This window comes from Myotis yumanensis, unplaced genomic scaffold (assembly GCF_028538775.1).
Source record: "Myotis yumanensis isolate MYYU_CA2020_CCGP unplaced genomic scaffold, mMyoYum1.0.hap1 SCAF_6, whole genome shotgun sequence".
In the NCBI taxonomy this organism is placed as follows: domain Eukaryota; kingdom Metazoa; phylum Chordata; class Mammalia; order Chiroptera; family Vespertilionidae; genus Myotis; species Myotis yumanensis.
Window position 1 is genome coordinate 65,656,948 of NW_027223757.1, and position 20,616 is coordinate 65,677,563.

A 20,616-nucleotide genomic window follows, 5' to 3' on the forward strand; every position below is an offset into this window, starting at 1 on the left:
GAGTCTCTCCCACCATGACCTCCTCGTTGCAAAATCCTGTGGCGAATGATCAGCTCTCATGTCACTTGTCTGTATGTTTATCACTCCTTCCTTTTAAAACACTTGGTTCTTGCTGAACCGGTTTGGCTCAGTGGATAGAGCGTCGGCCTGCGGACTCAAGGGTCCCGGGTTCAATTCCGGTCAAGGGCATGTACCCTGGTTGCGGGCACATCCCCAGTGGGGGGCGTGCAGGAGGCAGCTGATCGATGTTTCTAACTCTCTGTCCCTCTCCCTTCTTCTCTGTAAAAAATCAATAAAATATATTTAAAAAAAATAAATAAAACACTTGGTTCTCTTGACATCCAGGAAGCCTCATTCACCTGGTTCTTCCCATCTGATGAGCTGCACTTTCTCAATCTTTCCACTAGGTCCTCCTCGGCCTCATCACAGTGACTCCGTTTCATCCAGGCTCAGCTTTCAGTACCCAGACTGGTCTCTGCAGACCCAGCCTCGCCATTAACTCTGGATGCTTTCTCCACTGCTCACTTGGCATTTCCCCTTGGATAGCTACTAGTGCTTCAGGATGAATGTGTCTAAAATAGACAATTCTTGGTTTTCCCTCCCCAAACCACCCATCTCTAGTCTTTCCCATCTCACCGAACACACCACTCTGACACGGTGGCTCATTCCCCAAACCACAGCTTTCATTTGTCTCCCTCACACTCCACAGCTGGTGCTGGTCCCTCAGCCAATCTTGTTGGCTGTCCCTTCAACCCCAACTCTTCCTCCTCATGCTTTCCCTGTTCTCTCCATCTTTCTCTCTCATGGGGGCTATCGCAGTTCCTCCTCACTGTTCTGTCTGCTTTCACCCTACAGTCTGCTCTCCATACACTAGTCAGAGTGATCATTTAAAATGTAGTCCAATCATTTTCCTTCCCTTCTATAAACACCCCAGCGAGTTTCTATCAGAGCTGCAAGTGAAATCCAAGCTCTGTTCAGGACCAAGAAGTTCCTTGTGGTCTGGATACTGCCTACCTCTACCTCAGGATCTTTCCCACTTTTCTTTAGCTTAGTTCACTCTGAACTTCATGCCTTTTGCTGTTTTTTAAACACACCATGCTCTGCTAGCCATTTCTTTTTCTTGAAACAATGCTCCCACCCCCAAACTCCCTAGGACTTGATCTCTCACTCTGTGCAGGTCTTGATCAAATGGCATGCCTTTTGTGACCACCCTATTAAATGCTACTCTAGTACTTTTACCCTGCTTAGATCTTCTACCTGAAATTGCGTGTGTTTGTTGTCTGTGTCCCTATCATAGCATGTAAATCCCGTGAGTTGCTAGCTCTCAGAACAGTGCCTAGCATATAGTAGGTGCTTAAGAAATACTTGCTGAATAAACAAATTTCTTTTTGCCTCATCCCCTAGGCACCTCTTGGTAAGCGTTAAAATGAGATGGTGTTCAGGGGTTAGAAATGGGAAGTTGGTAAGAGAAAGCGAAGGGGGAGGCAGGGAATTAAACTAATATTTATTGAGCACCTCCCATGGGCAGGCACTGGAAATGCTTCCCTCATGTCATGTTACTTAAGTGACTCACAATACCCTTGGAGTCGTAATTCAAACCCAGATCTTCCTAATGCTAGATTCCAGATGCTTCCCATTTTTTCACATTGCCTTCTCTGGGGAGGTGGTAGTCAGGGAGTGCACCAACCCTGAATGTTTCACAAAGATACTAAGCGGCCTCATGAATTCTGTGCTGCTTGTTTACACTCAGTACCCGCTCTTCCTTATACACACAGAGCAAATAAACAAGCAAAGGGAACAGTGACCTTCTTTGTTTTTGTTTTTTTTAAATGTATTTTTTTAAATTGATTTCAGAGAGGAGGGGAGAGGGAGAGAGATAGAAACATCCGTGATGAGAGAGAATCATTGATTAGCTGCCTCCTGCATGCCCCCTACTGGGGACAGAGCCTGCAACCCCGGGCACGTGCCCTGATTGGTAATTGAACCTTGACCTCCTGGTTCATAGGTCGACGCTCAACCACTGAGTCACTGTGGCACAGCAGTAGTGACCTTCTATAAAGAAAAAAACCTGAGGCTGGGGTATGTCTTATTCATCTTTATATCCCCCCTCAGGGCCCAGCACATCCTTAGCAAACAGCATGAATATATGTTGAATTGAATTAGTAGGAATGACTGTTACAGTGTCACAGCGGTTCTATATATCAGTAGCCCAGAGCTCCTTAGGACACAGGGGGATGATATATTTGGCAGCAGTGATTTATGAAAGTGTAAGAACAAGGCCCATAGATAAGGGAGGGATCCTGAGAAAACAGCTTCTACTTTAATCTTTAGCTTCACACACAGGTGTTATATCTGTGAGTCTTCAGTTTCTTTATATTTTAGGATGTGAAGGGCCATTTTATTTTTAAGTCCACTGAGAACATTAGACTTAAGAAACAACGAGTCTAATTCGCTGACACTTAAAACAAAAAGAATTTCAGCTTTCTCTCTCTTGTGTAAGACATAAAGATACCTCATAGAGAGCCAGGACACTCAGTGAGAGCCACACCCCAGAATCCATTTGCAGAACCTCACTTACTTCCTCAGAAACGACTTACATAAATCTCAGGTGTTCTGAGGAGATAGGAGAAGAGTCAATGCTTAGAATATTTCTCAAGCTGGCAAATTTTAAACCATGGAAGTTCTTACCGGCTTTCCTGAGGGTCCTTCCGGTCCAGGGAAACCAATGTCTCCAACAGGTCCTCTCTCCCCCTGTGGAGATGTCCACAAATATTAGTCACCAAGAAAGCTTTAAAACTGCACGCGGTGCAACGCAAGTACAACTGTTAGTAACGAACTCACCGGTTCCCCTGGAACTCCTGGAGGCCCCGGGGTGCCGGGTTTCCCCTGGGAAATCAAACCAAGGAGACCTGTTAGGAGCCAAATTACTGAATGATGCCACGTGCTCAACCCCCACACTCTGCGCTTAATGTGCTGCCAGGCTGTGGTTCTGCACTCAGAGGCACTCCTGGTGGGACAGACTCCCGGAAGCCCCTACTCAACCCCGCAGGCTCCTGGGGACAGGCTGGGGAACAGTTCCCTGAAAGTGCACATGTGTGTATGTTGGGTGGGTGAGCGGGAAGGATAGTAAGTTTTGAAAATATTAAGCAAGTGCATTTTCATTTCTGGAAATCCCTCTGGTGCCCATTTGACTGGCAGTTCAGTTCGTCTTTACTTTAGGGGGTGGGAAGGCACAGAGGGTAAACGAAATCTTTCCTAGTCTTTGAGTTTCACAAGAAGGTTTCTAAGTATGTAGTAGGATAGCCTGGCAAAGAGCATGTTTGATTTGAAAAGCTGTGTTTTGCTGAAAGGGAGAGGACAAGATCGATTTGTTCCAATACACATCAACAGATGTGCCCTGGAACAGTGACAACAGAAGAATCCTGGGGTGGGGAGACCACAGGGATGATACCTGTGAGGAGGATGGTCCCACAGAGTCTGGAAGTGGGAAAGTGCAAGTGTCCAGAGTGGCCATAAAGATGTTGCCTTTGAGAACGAACTGCCCTCGATCCCTTGGACCTAATGTGGTTGGGAAAGACCAACTAAGTGGGGATGTAGGTATATGGCTGAGACCGTAGAAACCACAGTAGGTTATGAGGGAATCTGAAAAGGGAGGGCTTTCCCTCTATTGGCTGTTGGGCTCGAGTGGGGGAGCCGAGGGGTGGAGGGGAGCGCGCTGACCAGAGGCCACACCCACTGCCCATGCATACAGATACTCCCTTCTGTGTCCCCACATGCCATTCTGGCAGGGGTGGAAAGAAAGAAGGCCTGGGGAAACCCCTGGACAAGCCTGAATATGCCAGAAAGGGATAGACTGGTCTGCTCTAGGAAGGGCACGGGTGGATTCCCTCGGTACTCAGCAGAATGGCGGTGATGTGCCTGTCCAGATAGGTCTCAACCAGAACAATCACCTTACATAGTTTTTTTCTTACTGTGGTTGAGATACACATGACAAAATCTACCACTTTAAACATTTTAAAGTGTAAAATTCAGGGGTATTAGGTATATTCCCACCACTGTGTAACCATCACCACTGTTTCCAGAATGTTTTAACTGTTTTATTTTCTGAGCTACCATCAGGTCCAGTTATAAAGAACTGTCGTGTATTTAATTACACTGCTCTATCTTTGCAGGGTGTAAAATTTCTACCTCTTCTCGATTTTTGTAACTGTCAGTTCATTCTCTTAATTATGAAGTAACAAAACTGCAATTACCCCTTATTTCAATCATGCTGAAGCCTTCAAAAATCTCTTAGGAATTCTTCATTTGGATTGAGTCTGTCACTCATTTTTTATCTTTATTTAAAAATATTTTTATTGATTTCAGAGAGGAAGGGAGAAGGAGGGAGAAATAGAAACACCAATGATGAAAATCATCGATTGGCTGCATCCTGCATGCTCCCCACTGGGGACTGAGCCGCAACCTGGGCATTTGCTCTGATTGGGAATCAAACAATGACCTCCTGGTTCATAGGCTGCCGCTCAACCACTGAGCAACACCGCCCGGCACTCATCTTTTAAATACCTTCAGTGGTTGCCAATGTTTTTTCTCTGATGAGAGATTTAATTTTTAGGGTAATAGCCAAAAGTGATCTGTAGCACACTTGGGTGAATACAGTGGGGCATTAAGTTGCATTATACCATGTGGAAATAAAAACAGGGTGTGAGTGAATGTAAGTGGTGTAGGTTGTAAGGGGACTATGGGCAGTTCTGCAATTCTGGAAACAAAGTTCCAAATACATTTCTAGGATGGTAGTGAGGGGAGGGGAAAGGAATGGGATAAAGTGTGAACCAACTTTCAAGAAGAATACTTTCCTGTATAAAAAATTCTGTAGTGTTGCTAAAGAAGATATTTCCATGTTACTTTTCAATCACACTAATATTTTAACTTGATCTAGAACAGCTGAATAAGGAGATATCCTCTGTAAAGGATGGTTTTCTGTGGACTGTGGACAGAATTAATTGTTGTTCTTAGATTTAGCAATAAAACAGCATGAAGTAGAGTGGCTACTGACCTTTTAAGGGACAGGGGTGGTGGGAGGTGATGATGGAGAGCAGAGGGGTTCTGTGGCTGGTAGCAGGGGGTTCTGGGTGGTGTTGGGTAGTGGTGGGTGGTGCTGGTAGGGCTCTTTGTATTTTTCTCATGTTCAAGTGTGTGGTTTCCATTGACTTTCCTACCCTGTGCCTACCCTGCAGGGGCACCGAGCAGGAGGATAAATGGGCTGTTATTCATAAAGCATGACCACAAAATTTTAATTAGAGATTCATGAATGAAGATCAGAACGACCCCTGGGGCTCAGAGAAATGATTTCAACCTTTCCTGAAGCACTTTCTATTCATCTGAAAAGACCTTGATGAGATTAAAACGTTTGACATCAGAGAGCAACAAAGATGATTGATATGATTGAAGGGCTAGTTTATGAGGAAACATTAGCAGCAGTAAAGCTGTGCTAATAATTCTGGGCTGAGGAAAATCTCGGGCAGATTGCAGTTTAATGCAAAGAACCTGAACCACATGCCTGAGGATGAAAACTTTACCTTTTGAGGACAAGAAACCTTGACATATGACAAAAGTAGAGCAACAAAACAAACTTCTCAAAGCTGTGCTTGTACATTAATGTACCATCTCAGGTAACTGGCCTGCCCTTACCCCGTTAGTGAGGTGGGAAGAAAAAAATTCAACAAAAAATAAGAGAGAGGTGGAAATGAAGAAGCATTCTTCAAATGGGAGAGGGACAGGTAATTTTATTTTTTAAACTGGAGGTTTCAGGAACCTCGAATCATAGGAGTTGCCACATGCTCCCCAGTCCTTCTCACAATCCTCAGCTGTAGGTTTACTGTGGGGACAGAACTGTTCACCTGAGAAAATAATGAGAGATAATTTGGACTCACCAAAATGCCAGCTATTCCTGGGGGACCTGCTGGGCCTCGATCTCCCTGTTGGGATTAAAGAAAAATGGTACTTATAATCTACACTAATAAAAGAGAAACATGGTAATTGGTGTACGACCGCTACCCTTTTCATTGGCTAATCAGTGAGTATATGCAAATTAACTGTCAGCCAAGATGGCGGCCGGCAGCCAGGCAGCTGGAAGCGAACATGAGGCTTGCTTGCTGCGGACTCCAACGTTCCCCGCCTGCCTTGCTGGCCTCTGAGCTGGCAGTTTGAAACATTCTAACAAATATAGAAGCTAAACAAACAGCCGGAATCTCAGAGCTGAAGTTATACATTGTTTCGATTATAGAACGCAAACAAACCAGCGGAAGCCTCAGAGCTAGAGCCAGAGCTAAAGCTGGCCCAGAATAAAAAAAAAAAGAAAAAAAGGAGCGGTTGGGAGCTTCAGTTAATCACCAGCCTTAAGGCAGCCCTCAGCCTCTCACCCAGACTGGCCAGGCACCCCAGTGGGGACCCCCACCCTGAAGGGTGTGTGACCAGCTGCAAACAGCCATCATCCCCTCATCCAGGCTGGCCAGGCACCCCAGTGGGGACCCCCACCCTGATCCAGGACGCCCTTTAGGGCAAACCAGCCAGCCCCCAGGCCTCTATCCTATATAGTAAAAGGGTAATATGTCTCCCAGCACTGGGATCAGCAGAGCTGCGAGGCCTCCTGGCACAAGATCAGCGTGACAGAGGGCAGCGCCCAAACCCCCTGATCGCCCTGCGGCTTCGTGTGTGACAGGGGGCGGAGCCACAACCTCCCTATCTGCCCTGCTCTGTTCGTGACAGGGGAAGGCACCCCAACCCCCTGATCAGCCCTGCTCTGTGTCTGATAGGGGGGAGCTCCCCAACCCCCTGATCGCCCTGCGGCTGTGTGTGACAGGGTGCGGCACACCAACCCCCTGATCGGCCCTGCTCTGTGTGTGACAGGGTGCGGTGCCCCAACCCCCCACTCCCCACGGGCCCTGCTCTGTGTGTGACAGGGTAGAGCCATAACCTCTCCAGCGGCCCTGCCCTGAGTGTGACAGTGGCGGCGCCCCAACCCCCTGATTGGCCCTGCTCTGTGGGTGATAGAGGGTGGCGCCCCAACCCCCCTCCACGGGCTTGCTCTGTGTGTGACAGGGTAGAGCCATAACCTCCCCATTGGCCCTGCCCTGAGTGTGACAGGGTGCAGCACCCCAACCCCCTGATCTGCCCTGCTCTGTGTGTGACAGGGGGTGGTGCTCCAGCTCCCCTATCGGCCCTACTCTGTGAGTGACAGGGTATGGAGCCCCAACCCCCCCTGATGGGCCCTGCTCTGTGAGTGACAGGGGGCAGCGCCCCAACCCCCTGATGGGCCCTGCTCTGTGCGTGACAGGGGGTGGCGCTGCAACCTCCCCATCGACCCTGCCTTGAGTGTGACAGGGGGTGGTGCCCCAACCCCCCAATCGGCCCTACCCTGAGCGTGACTGAGGGTGGCATCGCAACCTCCCGATCCGCCCTGCTCTGTGCATGACAGGGTGGTGCCCCAACTCCCCAATCGGCCCTGCTCTGAGCCTGACCAGGGGCTGCACCTAGGGATTGGGCCTGCCCTCTGCCACCCAGGAGCAGGCCTAAGCCAGCAGGTCGTTATCTTCCGAGGGGTCCCAGACTGGGAGAGGGCACAGGCCGGGCTGGGGGACCCCCCGCCCCCACCCCAGTGCACAAATTTTTGTGCACCGGGCCTCTAGTGATATCTATAAAATCTTTACCTATAAAATTAGTGCTCAAAAATCATTTGAATTTTGTAAAGTTTTTCTTTGAAACTGATAAGCATTATTAATGTTAGCTGGTGTGAAGCTAGAGGGTAGATGGAAAAATAACAAAATAAGTAGCCAATTGAATGTGTTAGTAAAACTAAATCAAATAATCTTAATGAAAAAAAGTATTCATCTGATCATTTCTATGACCTATTGTCAATAGGACTCTATACATGCAGCTAAAATTAGTCAATATTTTTATTCCACATATTTAAAAGTAATTCATTACAGTATACTTGAATTCTACTTAAAAGCTTTCCCTATACTTGTCTTGTTGGATGTGGGGTTGGAATAAAAATATTTAGAACAAGGGATTATGTAGTTCTCATTAGGCCAATCAGAAGATCCCTTTAATTGCTTTGAACAGTAGAGTGACTCATCATTTTATCCAAAGGCAATGTGGTATTTTAGATAAAGCTGACCATGCTAAAAATACTAATGATTACATATGGGATAATAAAATGGCAATTTTTATTGAGCAGAAACTACATTATAAACTTCCTAACTTCCTTCAGGGACATAAAAGAAGACCTGATTAAATGGAGAGATATGTTTTGTTCTTGGAGGGCAAGACAATGTTGTAAAGGTGTCACTGCTACCCAAACTAATTTATCAATTTAATACAATTCTTACGAAATTGCAGCTTAAACAAATAATAGTATAGTTCACTCAGGATAATAAATAGAAGAGAAGATAAAAGAAATATTAAAAGAAGATTAACAATACCAATATTTAAAGACATAATAAAGCCTTAACAATAAAAATAATGAAATGTGGGCATAAGATTAGGCAGTATATCAATGCAAAATAACAGAAACCTCAGAAAGAAACCAATAATTATAACAGTATTTTTTTTAAAAGAAAGGGATGTATTATTCAACAAATAGTGCTAATGATGGAATAATTTCTTTGAAAAAAGGTTCATTCCTCTTTTTATATTATACTCCATATAAATTTCATGTATATTATGTAAAAATAAAATAAAGTATAAAGTAACTAGAAGAAAATATAAATGACTACCTGTAGTTGAGTCTAAGAACAAAAGTCATTTAGGGCACATAAGCAAAATAAGAAATCACAAAGCAAAATAGTTTTATATTTGACTATATAAAAGTTTTATTTCCATATGCAATAAGATTAAACATAAAAATAAAGGCAAAGACAAACTAGATAAAAACTCCAACATATAAGAAAGAAGTAATGTCTTTAATATATAAAGCATAACTAGAGTCAAATAGAAAAAGAACTAAGAAACAGGGGCAAATAATAGAAACAGGTAATTCTTGTCAGTTTCACTGCTCTTTTTAAGGTTTAGGATTTTACCCTTTTAATGAATATACTAGAACCTTTCATTCAGTGGAAACATTTTCATATCAGATAAAGATGAATGTTAAGAGAACTCTCTGACAAGATGGTCCTTCGAACCATCAGGTCTTTGAACTACTCTCCTCAGTGATCTGGCTTCTTTCTTATTTCCAAAGTTATACCTGAGACCTTGTCAATAACAATTACTGCATCCCCTCCATCATCTCAATTTTGTGTATTCCAACCTTGGACCACCATCTCTTATTGTAATAATCTACTCCCTTGGGTACTTGAACTCCTGAAACTGTTGATGCCACCGAGACCTCTAATCCATTAATGTACAAATTTTCCATTATCTTTCACTCCCTGGATGGACTATTTATCTAGTTTAAACTCCATGGTCACTTGTTATAACCATTCCTTGTGTATACTGGTAACTCTTTTGACCCATTGCTACTTCTAGTGCTCGGTTGTCAAAACTGGAACCTTGTTTAAATACAGCTCCCCTCCTATTCGGTACTTTTACCTGACAGTCTGTACATGGCTGGAAAAGCACTCATAATGTTGCTGACTAGTCTCACTTCAGTTCATGACCATGAGTCTTAAAGGAGCCATCACTCAGTAGTCTCTGAACTCTTCCTCTCTCCTAGAAGATCTCCTTAAATCTCCAACCTCTTCTCCCTACCCCACTCTCAGATAATCACCTTGCTTTCTCCATCTTAGAAAATTTAAGAAATCAGAAAAGAACTTCTATAGACTCCAACCAATTCATCTCTCTACATATCAACATGTGTACCACTATGCTGTTTTCCCACCTGTTACCATAGATGAACTCTGAAGCCAAACTCTCCATTTATGCACTAGGTCCCCAACCCTCTTAGCTATCTAGGGACATTTCAGCAGTTCTTCCCTTTACTCCTATATCATTCACCAAACCTTTCTACTGGATCATTCCTTTAGCATACAAAACATTCTGGTATTTCTATAATCTTAAAATCCATTTTAGCCGACCAGCATGGCTCAACGGTTGAGTGTCCACCTATGAACCAGGAGGTCAGGGTTCAATTCCCAGTCATGGCACATGCCTGAGTTTCAGGCTCAATCCCTAGTGTGGGGAGTGCAGGAGGCAGCCAATCAATGATTCTCTCTCATCATTGATGTTTCTCTCTCTCTCTCTCTCTCTCTCTCTCTCTGGAATCAATAAAACCATATTTAAAAAAGACCCCACCATTTTAAAAAATGATTAAAAAATCCATTTTATAAAATCTTGTCTTATTTCCTTCAGCAACCACTGGCCCATTTCTTTGCTTTTCTTTGAAGCAAAATTACTTGAGCATTGCTTATACTGTCCCTAAATCTTTTTTTTCTCATTCTCTCTTAAATCCATTCAAGTCCAGCAGTTGTTCCTAGCAATATAGTAAATTAGTAATAGTTATTCTGGTGATATATGGCCTCTATATTGCTAAAGGCAATTATTTGGGGTCAATAATTGGCCCCATCCCCATCACCCTTGACCTATTTGCAGTATTTGAGAAATGTGATCACTGCCATCTCCTTGACACCTCTGCACTTGGTTTATAGGACACCAAATTGTCCTTCTTCCTCCCTGGTGACTTCATCTTAGTCCCTCTCGCTGATTCTTCCTTTTCTTCCATATCTCCTAATGTCAGAGGGCTCAGCTCAGTCCTTGATCCTCTTCCCTTTTAAAAAAGCTTTACTGTCATTCCTTTGGTGATCTTATCCACCACACTCCCCTCACTCATTTCCTTGGGCTCCTTGGACGGAACAAGAATGCTCATGTCATTTAGACCTACTGTTCCCCTTTTTTAAAAAAATGTATACATTTAACACGTACAACTTGATGACTTGATATATGTATATACTGTGAAATAATCACCACAGTCAAGCTAATTGACATCTCTATCACCTCACATAGCCACCACTTCCTGTGTGTGTGTGTGTGTGTGTGTGTGTGTGTGTGTATGGTTGAGAACATTTAGTAAATTTCAAGTACACAGAATAGTATTGTTATCTATTGTCTCCAAGCCATACAACAGATCTCTAGAACTTACTTATCTTGCCTGGGACATTCTTCCTGCAGAAGACTTGGCTAGTTCCCCCTCACCTGTTTCAAGTCTTTGATCAGCTCTTGCTATTTGATCAGACCACCCTATTATAAAAATCACCTTGTTCCCCTTCAGCACTCCTCAATCCCTTTAACCTGCTCTTTTTTCTTCCCATTAGGACTGACCAACAATATTATTTAGTTATTTGTGCTTACTCATTTAATTTCTGTATCCTCTTCTTGGAATATAAATAACATGAGGGCAGGGATTTTTGCCTGTTCTGTTCTCTCATGTATTCCCAAACCTAAAATAGTTCCTGGTACAATAGTAGGTGCACAGTAAACATTAAACATGTTTGAGTGTTGAATCAGTGAATGCATTTCTAAGTCCTGTACTTACCTTTATGCCTGGAAATCCTTCCAGCCCTGGCAAACCCATTGCACCAGGTTCTCCCTGTTAAACATGAACACAAGGAACTCAGGAGCAATGATTAAATGAATTTCAAACATTGGTTTTCAAAAGCAAAGATATATTTTGCCCAAAACTACTTCCTCTAACATTGATTGGTAATCTAGCAAGTAAATGGAATGCTCTATTTTCAAGCATTTGTATTCTTGCATTTGGTGTTTGAAAACAGCTTGAGAATAAGGCCATTCCCTGGAGAAGTATGAATCTATTTTCTGATTAGTTGCTTTATTCTGATTAGGAATCTAATCAGAATGAATCCCTCTAGTTGGTGGTAATGCCAATTACAATAAGAATTAGGAGGAAAGGCTGTCTTAATAAAGTCGGCCAATTTGGGAGGTTCCTGGGGCTGCTAGATTACCAGGGAGTGAGACTATGCCCTTTAAGAGCAGAGGAAGATGAGCTCTCAGAGCAGAGTTTGTCATCCTCCAGTCTTCTCTGAACCTGTAGCGGGACATGAATTGTGACCCAGGGGCAGCATTCCAATGATTTTAAAAGTTGCTGATCAGCCTCAGTGATTGAGCGTTGACGTAGGAACCAGGAGGTCATGGTTAGATTCCTGGTCAAGGCACATGTGCAGGTTGCTGGCTCGATCCCCATTGTGGGGCATGCAGGAAGCTGATGATCAATGATTTTTTCTCTCTCTGCCTTCCTCTCTGAAATCAATAAAAATATATTTAAAAATGTTACTGATCAAGCTGATGGGTCACTGATAGAAGATGGGTAACCATTTCCATTAAAAAATCTTTTACACATTCTAGTGTGTGGTCTCAAGCTCACTAGAGACTTCCGGTCCACAAGGAACACATTTAGAAAAGTTAGAGTGATGGAAACTGCTCACTTTGAACACATAACCTTTAAACAATTTTTTTTCTCTAATCCTCACCTGAGGATATTTTTCCCCCATTGATTTTAGGGAGAGTGGAGGTGAGAGGAAAAGACAGAAATATCAATTTGAGAGAAATACATTAATTGGCTGCCTCCTGCTTGAGACCGAACCAGGACCCAGGCCGGGGAGGAGCCTACAACCAAGGTACATGCCCTTGACCGGAGTAGAACCTGGGACCGTTCAGTCTGACACGCTATCCACTGAGCCAAACTGGCTAGGGTGAACAAATAAACTTTTTAATCAAGAGAAATAAAGTGGGTAGCATAGGACTTGATAATATTTTTTCTTTTTTCAGTTTTTTAAAAAGTAATTATTTTTTAATTAGAATTGATATTCAATATTATTTTATATTAGTTTGAGGTGTACAGCATAATGATTATAGAATTATGTGATTTCTAAAGACCCCCGATAATTCAAGTATCCACCTGGCACTATACATAGTTATCACAATATTATTGACCATATTCCCTATGCTGAACTTTACATCCCTGTGACTATTTTGTAACTTACCAATTTGTATTTTTTTTTAAAAAAACCCTCACCTGAGGATATTTTTCCGTTGATTTTTAGAGAGAGTGGAAAGATAGAGAGAAATATCGATGTGAGAGAAACACATCGATTGGTTGCCTCCTGTACAAGCCCTGACCAGGGCCAGGGCTAGGGAGGCTCTTACAACCAAAGTACGTGCCCTTGACCAGAATTGCACCCAGGACCCTTTGGTCCACAGTCCGAAGCTCTATCCTCTGAGCCAAATCAGCTAGGGCCCAATTTGTACTTTTTAATCCCTATACCTTTTTTACCCATTACCTCCAACCCTCCTCCCCTCTGGCAACCATCAAAACAGAAATAGACTCATTGATAATTTTCATGCTTCAGAAATCTTTTAAAATGTCTATTACTGTGTACCCTGTCAATAAGAAAAAAAGATATTCAAATTCTATTCTACATGAAGCTCTGTAAAAGAGTGCTTGGGTTTTTGACAAAGGAAATAAGCATTTGATTCTCTTTGCCTACAATCCCAACAATCCTCAGGACAGAGAAAGGTGCTCAGCCAATCAATATTTGTCTGAAAGTGGCTAATAACGAAGTATTTAATTGAAAGCCACTTATAAGTTTTACACCAAAGAAATGAAATGGAGCACCTCAGAAAATAATTTAATTTAGGGTAATTTTCATCTATAAAGGTCTACTGAGCTGATTAGAAGCAGGCGATCTGGTGCCATGGGGCCTGAAGGATTCTCGAGTAAAGCTACCCCTACCCAATTCAACATGACTTCCCCATATTCTATTCTGTGACCTAAAATTCTACCATTTCTACCTTATTTCTAATGACATGAGATATTTTTTCTCCCTACTGAGCAACTGGTTGGAAATGAAGGCAGTTGCATGGTGGTGCTGACATAGAGCCCAGAAGAGTACTTTCCAAGTTTTACCTAAGATAAACCTGAAGGTTTACACAGGATTTAATGTCATGATTCCACATTCTGTTTTTGTGCGTCACTCACTTAATTCATCTTTCTAAAAGCAAGGAACATCCTTTAATTAGTTTTTATTCTTTATCCTTTGTTGCAGCTAAGAAATTTGCAGCGTAATCTCTTAAAATTCTACCCAAATGTCTGCATTTTTGTTGTCACCCACTTTCCAATCCAAGTGAATTATAATTTATCCTTTATTATAAAGCTTTTCTAAAAAAGCTTTTCTCACCTTAATCTGCAGTTATTAATGATAAAACTTGAATGTTGCCCCTAGATGATCCAGAGGGGATGTTTTGTGTGTGTGAGGATGAGAAGGAAAGACCATGAGGAAATTTTTATCAACAAGATGAAAGAAAATTAAAATTAGGGTGAAAGATATAATTGGTGAATGCATAACAAATGTTACAGATAAAGCCCTGGCCGGTGTGGCTCAGTTGGTTGAGTGTCTTCCCATGCACCAAGGGGTTGCTGGTTCAATTCCTGGTCAGGGCACATGCCAAGGTTGCTGTTGCTCAATCCCCAGTAGGAGGAATAAGGAGGGAGCCGAACTATGATTCTCTCTCCTCCATATTAAAAAAAAGTTACAGATAAAGCAAGGGCAGAATGAGTAGCAAAAGAATGTCTTGACGACATATTTGGAGCTTGAAAATGCTGGTCAAAATCATGCTTTCAGGGGAAAACAAATTGGCTTTTAATATTCAGTGCCCCATAACAAAATACACACTTTAACCCATTTTCTTTGAAAATACATTTAGATGTGAAAAGGTTACTTTTTATGGTTTGCTATTTTGCTCATTTAAAATTTATTCATCTAGTTTTACCAAACTGTAAGGAAAGGGCCTTACATTTTCTCACATGACAATGGAACGTGGTTTGAAAGTTTACTTCTTCAATTTCAGATACATTTGAGTTCAAGTATATACCCTGAAGTTAAAAGGATATACAAATGGAATATAAAAGATGGAACATATGCTTATAAAGGACATGAAGGGAAAAACTGCCATCAAAGAAAGGTGATGTACCATAATTCAACTTGGCAGAACTTTCACAGTGACGCCCCCTGGTTGAGAAGGATGCGTGAGAACAATGCCCATCCTTTGGGCAGCTGAGGACAGGACCTCTTTCTGTGCTGAGTGTTAACCGCCTGATACATTACTCCTAAGAAGTGGGTTTATGACGGCACACCACATCTCCTACAGAACAACTGCCTCACATTCAAAGCAGATCAACAGTCTCCCTGCTTTCTTTTGCTGGGGAGATGGCCGACATATTAAGGGATTTCTTTCCAGTAACTATTTCTCTTCTACAATCTACTTAACATGGAATCAATCACCAAAATTGTTCTAGTAGAAGAAAGTGCCCCATTTATCAGGAGCTGTATATGCGCCTTCCTTCATCAAAGGGTGATTTTAAAACACAGCGATGAAAGAGACAAATGCCAAAGGCAGTGACCTCAGGACGGATGCGTCTAACAAAAGAAGAGCACACTGCTGGCATTTCCTCAGTGGCCCGCCTGCTCCCTGCAGGATGTTATCTGATGACATCGAAGAAGGCAGGGCATCTCTGCCTGATGCTCCGCTTTCAAACTTTAATCAAGACCTATTTGCTAAAAGACACAAAACATGGGAATATACATACCACTGGGCCAGGATCACCTTTTGGGCCCTATGAGAAAAAAAAAAAGGAAAGTTATTTTTAAAAGCACGACTAAAGCAAAATTACCAAATAGGAAGCATTTTTGTCTAATTTGCTTTAATACACATACAAATATTTGCTAGTTTTGTTCTGCTACAGTTTGGATTTGAAGAAAAAGATGAAGAAACATAATTTGATGGAACTGCCATGACAGCAACTGATTGGAAATTGATCTAGTTCTTAGACTTTTAATGCGAAAAGTGGCACAGCGATGCATAATGCTATTTTTCATTATTTTGGCTGTGTACGTTTTCTCAGTTTTATTATAATTGATTTCATTTTGTCCTCGAGCATAAAATTTTGGTTATATCTGTAACACGTATTTTTGCGTGTGCACTTAGGAGTTATTTTTGTCTGCTTTGTTTTGTTTTAGTTGTGGTTGTTCAGCTAAGGTATGCTTGGTGATAAACAACTGTACTCACCGGGGGGCCGGGGGGGCCTGGATAACTGGGAACAGTTACACCTCCCTTAAAAAAAAAGAGGACAAGAATTATATTAATCCATAACCGGAAAACTATTTTATGTAATTATAAAGGTAAATACCTGGATTTTATATAAACTGCTCATTCCATTTCCTTCAGTGAATGGCACACCCTTAGGAAAGAAATGAGATATAGAATTATTCTTTTATCTTTTTACAAAAATATATTTTTCCTGTTCTATTTTAGGAAGTGAGTTTAATACTATAAGTAAAATAATACCGTGTTTCTATTTTTGGCTCCTCAAAAGCAAATATAGAGAAAAAAATGGAAAGGAGTGTGAACTCCACCTGGAGCACACAGACACAGCCAGGAGGGGTGTGCTTAATGTTCAGGTTTGACAGGCGACACACTAATGCACTCAGAGGAAAATATTATTGGTGCATTAAAATTCAGTTTCTGAATTGCCAATTTATGCAAACTGTTTACAGCTCGCTGACCTGCGGGCTATACCACAGTCCTGCTGATGAAGATGTGAATAGGGAACAATTTGGCTACTGAAAAGTAATTTTTTTCCACAGTCTCTTCATACTAAACAGAAAATTAAGGTTAAATGGGATGATGTTACTCACAACCCTATGTGGCCGTTTCTACAGAAACATATTCCTTAGAACAACGGGGAGTAAGAACTTCCTAATAAAACTGGCCTGCGATTGGAAAGTCCCAAAGTAACTAACACAGAGAACTCATTTGAGACCTTAAAAATCACACACATTGGCATTCAGAAAAAATGTGCATATGAAAATTTTACTTAGGATCTTTTATCATTTTTAAAGAAATTTCCATACAATCACTAATCTAAATTTCTCTTTTTATGACTTCCATATTTCCGGTGCAAAGCTGAAGAAGGAATCATTTCACTGTTTTAGGATAATGGTCATCATTTGAAGCCTTGGATCTTCAAATCACTAATGATGGAAGAAAAAAATGCTCCATTCATTTACGTCTTTATTATTTCACTCATTAATTTGACAATTGTTGAATGTCTACTATATTTTAGTGTGCTAAGTCCTGGAACAATGAAGGATAATTTTGTCCGAGATCCCTCCCCACCCCAAAAGACAACATTAATCTGTCTTGAAGAATAAGTAATTTTGGAGGATTCGGGGGGAAGAGGAAGATTTTTTAAACCCATTATAAAATATAGGTCTCTTTTGTGTATTCAGTTTATATTTTGCTGTTCTGTCCGCTGGAGAGGGAGTGTATTTTAGGATTTGAGCCCCAAATGCTTTCTGTCCTGTTTCCCTGTCAAGGGAGAAGGTAAACAAAATGAAGACCAGGTTTAGGAACACAGAGTGCAAATCCCTTCTGTGTGTGCAAAGTCTACATTCACATGAAGATTATCAACATATCTATGTGGTCTTCATAAAATCACAGAGGAATTCTGCCCCCTCTCCAGTGAGTTTGGCTTCTAAAGTATTCCTATGAGGCAGGGTGGACCAAAGTTCTGCTGCGATTTGAGCGTGGCCCCACATGAGGGCAGACTTGCTACAGAGAGAGGTACCTCTTCTCTTCTCGGCCTCCCGACAAAGTGCATATCTGTCTCAATCAGAAGCATAAAAACACCGATGGCTCTTGTACATTTTATCCAGAAGGTGCTATATAAATAGAATTTCCTTGCATCTCAGACATAATGGACCGCAATGAACACATATAACATACTACCAAATCCTGCACCTACTCACATTGTTGGAAGGGATCTCTTTTTAAAGCCCACCTATTTTCTGTGAATGAGGCTCCCTGAGGTTTAATGACTTTCCCATGACCACCCCGCCTCCCCGCCCCGCCTCCCCAGGCAGGAAGTGGAAAGTCTGGGCACCTACCCAGGTCTTCTGAGTCTACAGTAAGGAGGCTGGCAGTATGCAAATCTGAGCACTTCTCATTGGAGCAGAGCTAAAGGAGAAACACCAGTTCTCCCCAAAGCTACCCTGGCTAACATTTATATGTATACATAAAACTCAGATGACTTTTTATCCGTAAGAACATCTAAATGTAGTCTGACCTCTGAGATACGGAAGTCATAAGTAGGCACACACAACTTTAACTTTTAAACCTGAAACAACTCACAGGCGGTCCAGGAGGTCCAGGTCTCCCAGGAGGTCCTTCGCTGCCCTGCAAGGAATATTCAGACCAAAAATCAATGGTTTAGACATTTCCACCCCAGGTTTATGAACCAGATTGTACTTGCTCTGAGGACCGCATTCTGAAATCAATATGGGCTGTCATTTTGTTTTGGCCTTGCAAGGTCTTATTCAGCTTGGCTTTTCTCTTTCATCAGGAAATACATTTCTAGACCACAGGAAAGGTAAATGCTTTTTCCTGAACTCATTCAAATTCTTACTCTGGGAGCCCAGGGATGAAGCTTGTTTTTAGATGGAACCAGACAACCCAGGTAATCCCATCCTGGACTTCGAGTGCAGCTGGGGGAACTCGCCATTTGTGGGGGTGCAGAGCAGAGCTCCTGGAAGCAGAGGACAAACCACTCACTTCAGCCTCACCTCTATTACCTTCAACGTTTGGGAATCAGAGGGGTCATCTGCATAATTTGACCAGAGTAGAAAATCACAACCTATTTCATGTCTGCAGGAGGAGAAACCTCTCTCACTTCCCAAGTTCCTATTAGACTTTATAACCAAGTCAGGCATGTCCCACTGAACAGAAGTGACTGTGGTTCGACACTCTTTCGGATAAATGTTCTATACAATTTAAACAGCCTCAGACATTCTGTTTACAGGAGAAGCAGACTGAATAATGAATTCAAGTTGAAACTTGAAAAATGGATTTCACTTTTATTTTTTATAAAACACAGAATGCTTATCAGTCCATAATAAGCAGAGATATTATGGTCCCTTTGGTGCCTTTAATAAATTCTTCCTGTAAATTTTCTTTTAGAATCTTTTAAGTCCCTTAAGACCATTGACATGAAATGGTTAATTAAAAAAGAATTCAGAGAGAGTAAGATTCCTACTTACTGTGCCCCCAAATTTTGAGGGATTTCAGCCCATTTCCATAAATTTAATGAAGGATTTCATTCCAATCTCCCTATTTTTAAAGGGAAGTATCATAAAAACCCCTTTTGTTTGTATCTTTGTCAAGGAAAATAAACTGTAAAGTTTTTCTTGCAATGTGTCTGACTTAGAATGTGACAATGAGTATATTGTATCTTTGCCCAAACTGCTTTGATGGTGGCTATCTCTCCAAGACATGTCATATTCTGCTGACTGCGGGCAGTGTCCTCGCAGAATTATGTCATAGTTCTCACGAGCTATGAGAGGACAACAAACAAGGAAAAATATGTGCCTGTTGAAAAGACCTTTATTCCTGGCACAATTAAAAGACATATTTTCATCCTCGATTGCGCCCCAAAGCTCATCCAGTGTGGAATTCCCATTAACTTCAAAAGGCAAATCTCTGACTGAATAATTTCCATAGAGAACAGAGAAGAAAGGCTGGTGGGGTTGGGCAAGCTCCTTGGAATACTATCAGAAAAATATGTGTTGAGACTATTTAGAATAAGCACATTGTTCCCTTTCATATTTTGGGGGGGATTCCTTTGTTCCTTGATGCCATTTTGTCCCATTTTGGTCATTTCAGGGTAGAAGCCACTTACGTGCCTCGTGTGGACTTTTGATTGTTACTTCCCTCATCTAGTTACTTCCCTGAATAGCTAGTCTTATTTCACTAATTTTCTGGCTCTGTCTGGATTCATATTGTGGGGCCAATTTAGATCCTAAATAAGGTAAACTGATGAAGCCCTGTGGCCTTCCTGTCTGTCGCCTGTATTGCTGCTCCTCCCTTCTGACCACAGCAACCCATTTGCCCAATCAGCAGCCTCCCCAGGAAACAAGCCTTGCTGGTGAGGAGAGAGAAGGAAGCTAGGCAGTCAGGAATTGGGACCATGGGGGCAGGAAATAAAACCAGGGAACCCAGCTAATGAAGTCACTAAGGCATCTCAACTGGGCGGGGAAGGAAGGACGCCTGTAAGAGGCATGAACTTTAAGATGTATAGATGTTGCTAAGACAGGCAGCTTGCAGATAACCAATCACAAGACAGTGAGGCATATACTAACCAATCCCAAGAATATTATTAAGGCATAATTCTTTGAAAAGACCATTTAGGAGCTAGCAAGGTGTAATCCACCCCCCAATTAAAAGGTGCGCGCTTCCTCTCACCCTCGCTCTTCTCCCGGGCATGCAAGGGGTTCCTGACATTCCTGTGTGGGGGAGCACATCCCTGCACCCACGTGGGTTATGGCCTTGTGGGCCTCTACACACAGACTAACAGACTTTAACATCCAGCTGTTACGTGGGAAGGAAGCTCTGGGCACCGGCCTGCTCCTGGGACCCCAGCTGCACCTTTTCCAGGTCTGGCTTCTCTCAAACTTTGGTTCCACTGGTCGTTTTTGTCCGTGACTTCATTCTTTGATTTTGAGAGAACTCAGACTCAACACCCCACCTTTTGGTTTCACTACTGGTTCCTCAGTAAAT

At 42.2% G+C, this 20,616-nt stretch overlaps 1 protein-coding gene across 1 annotated transcript in view; it reads right to left on the reverse strand.

The window, feature by feature from the left end:
• The window catches only part of COL19A1 (collagen type XIX alpha 1 chain), a 302,649-nt gene that overhangs the window by 32,267 nt on the left and 249,766 nt on the right, over nt 1-20,616 (reverse strand). The window contains exons 38-45 of the mRNA XM_070418310.1: nt 18,196-18,240; nt 16,193-16,243; nt 16,072-16,116; nt 15,593-15,619; nt 11,525-11,578; nt 5,931-5,975; nt 2,842-2,886; nt 2,689-2,751 (exon numbers count right to left, since the gene is read on the reverse strand). Coding sequence (XP_070274411.1) covers nt 2,689-2,751; nt 2,842-2,886; nt 5,931-5,975; nt 11,525-11,578; nt 15,593-15,619; nt 16,072-16,116; nt 16,193-16,243; nt 18,196-18,240 — 375 coding nt within the window. The remainder of the gene's footprint in view (nt 1-2,688; nt 2,752-2,841; nt 2,887-5,930; nt 5,976-11,524; nt 11,579-15,592; nt 15,620-16,071; nt 16,117-16,192; nt 16,244-18,195; nt 18,241-20,616) is intronic.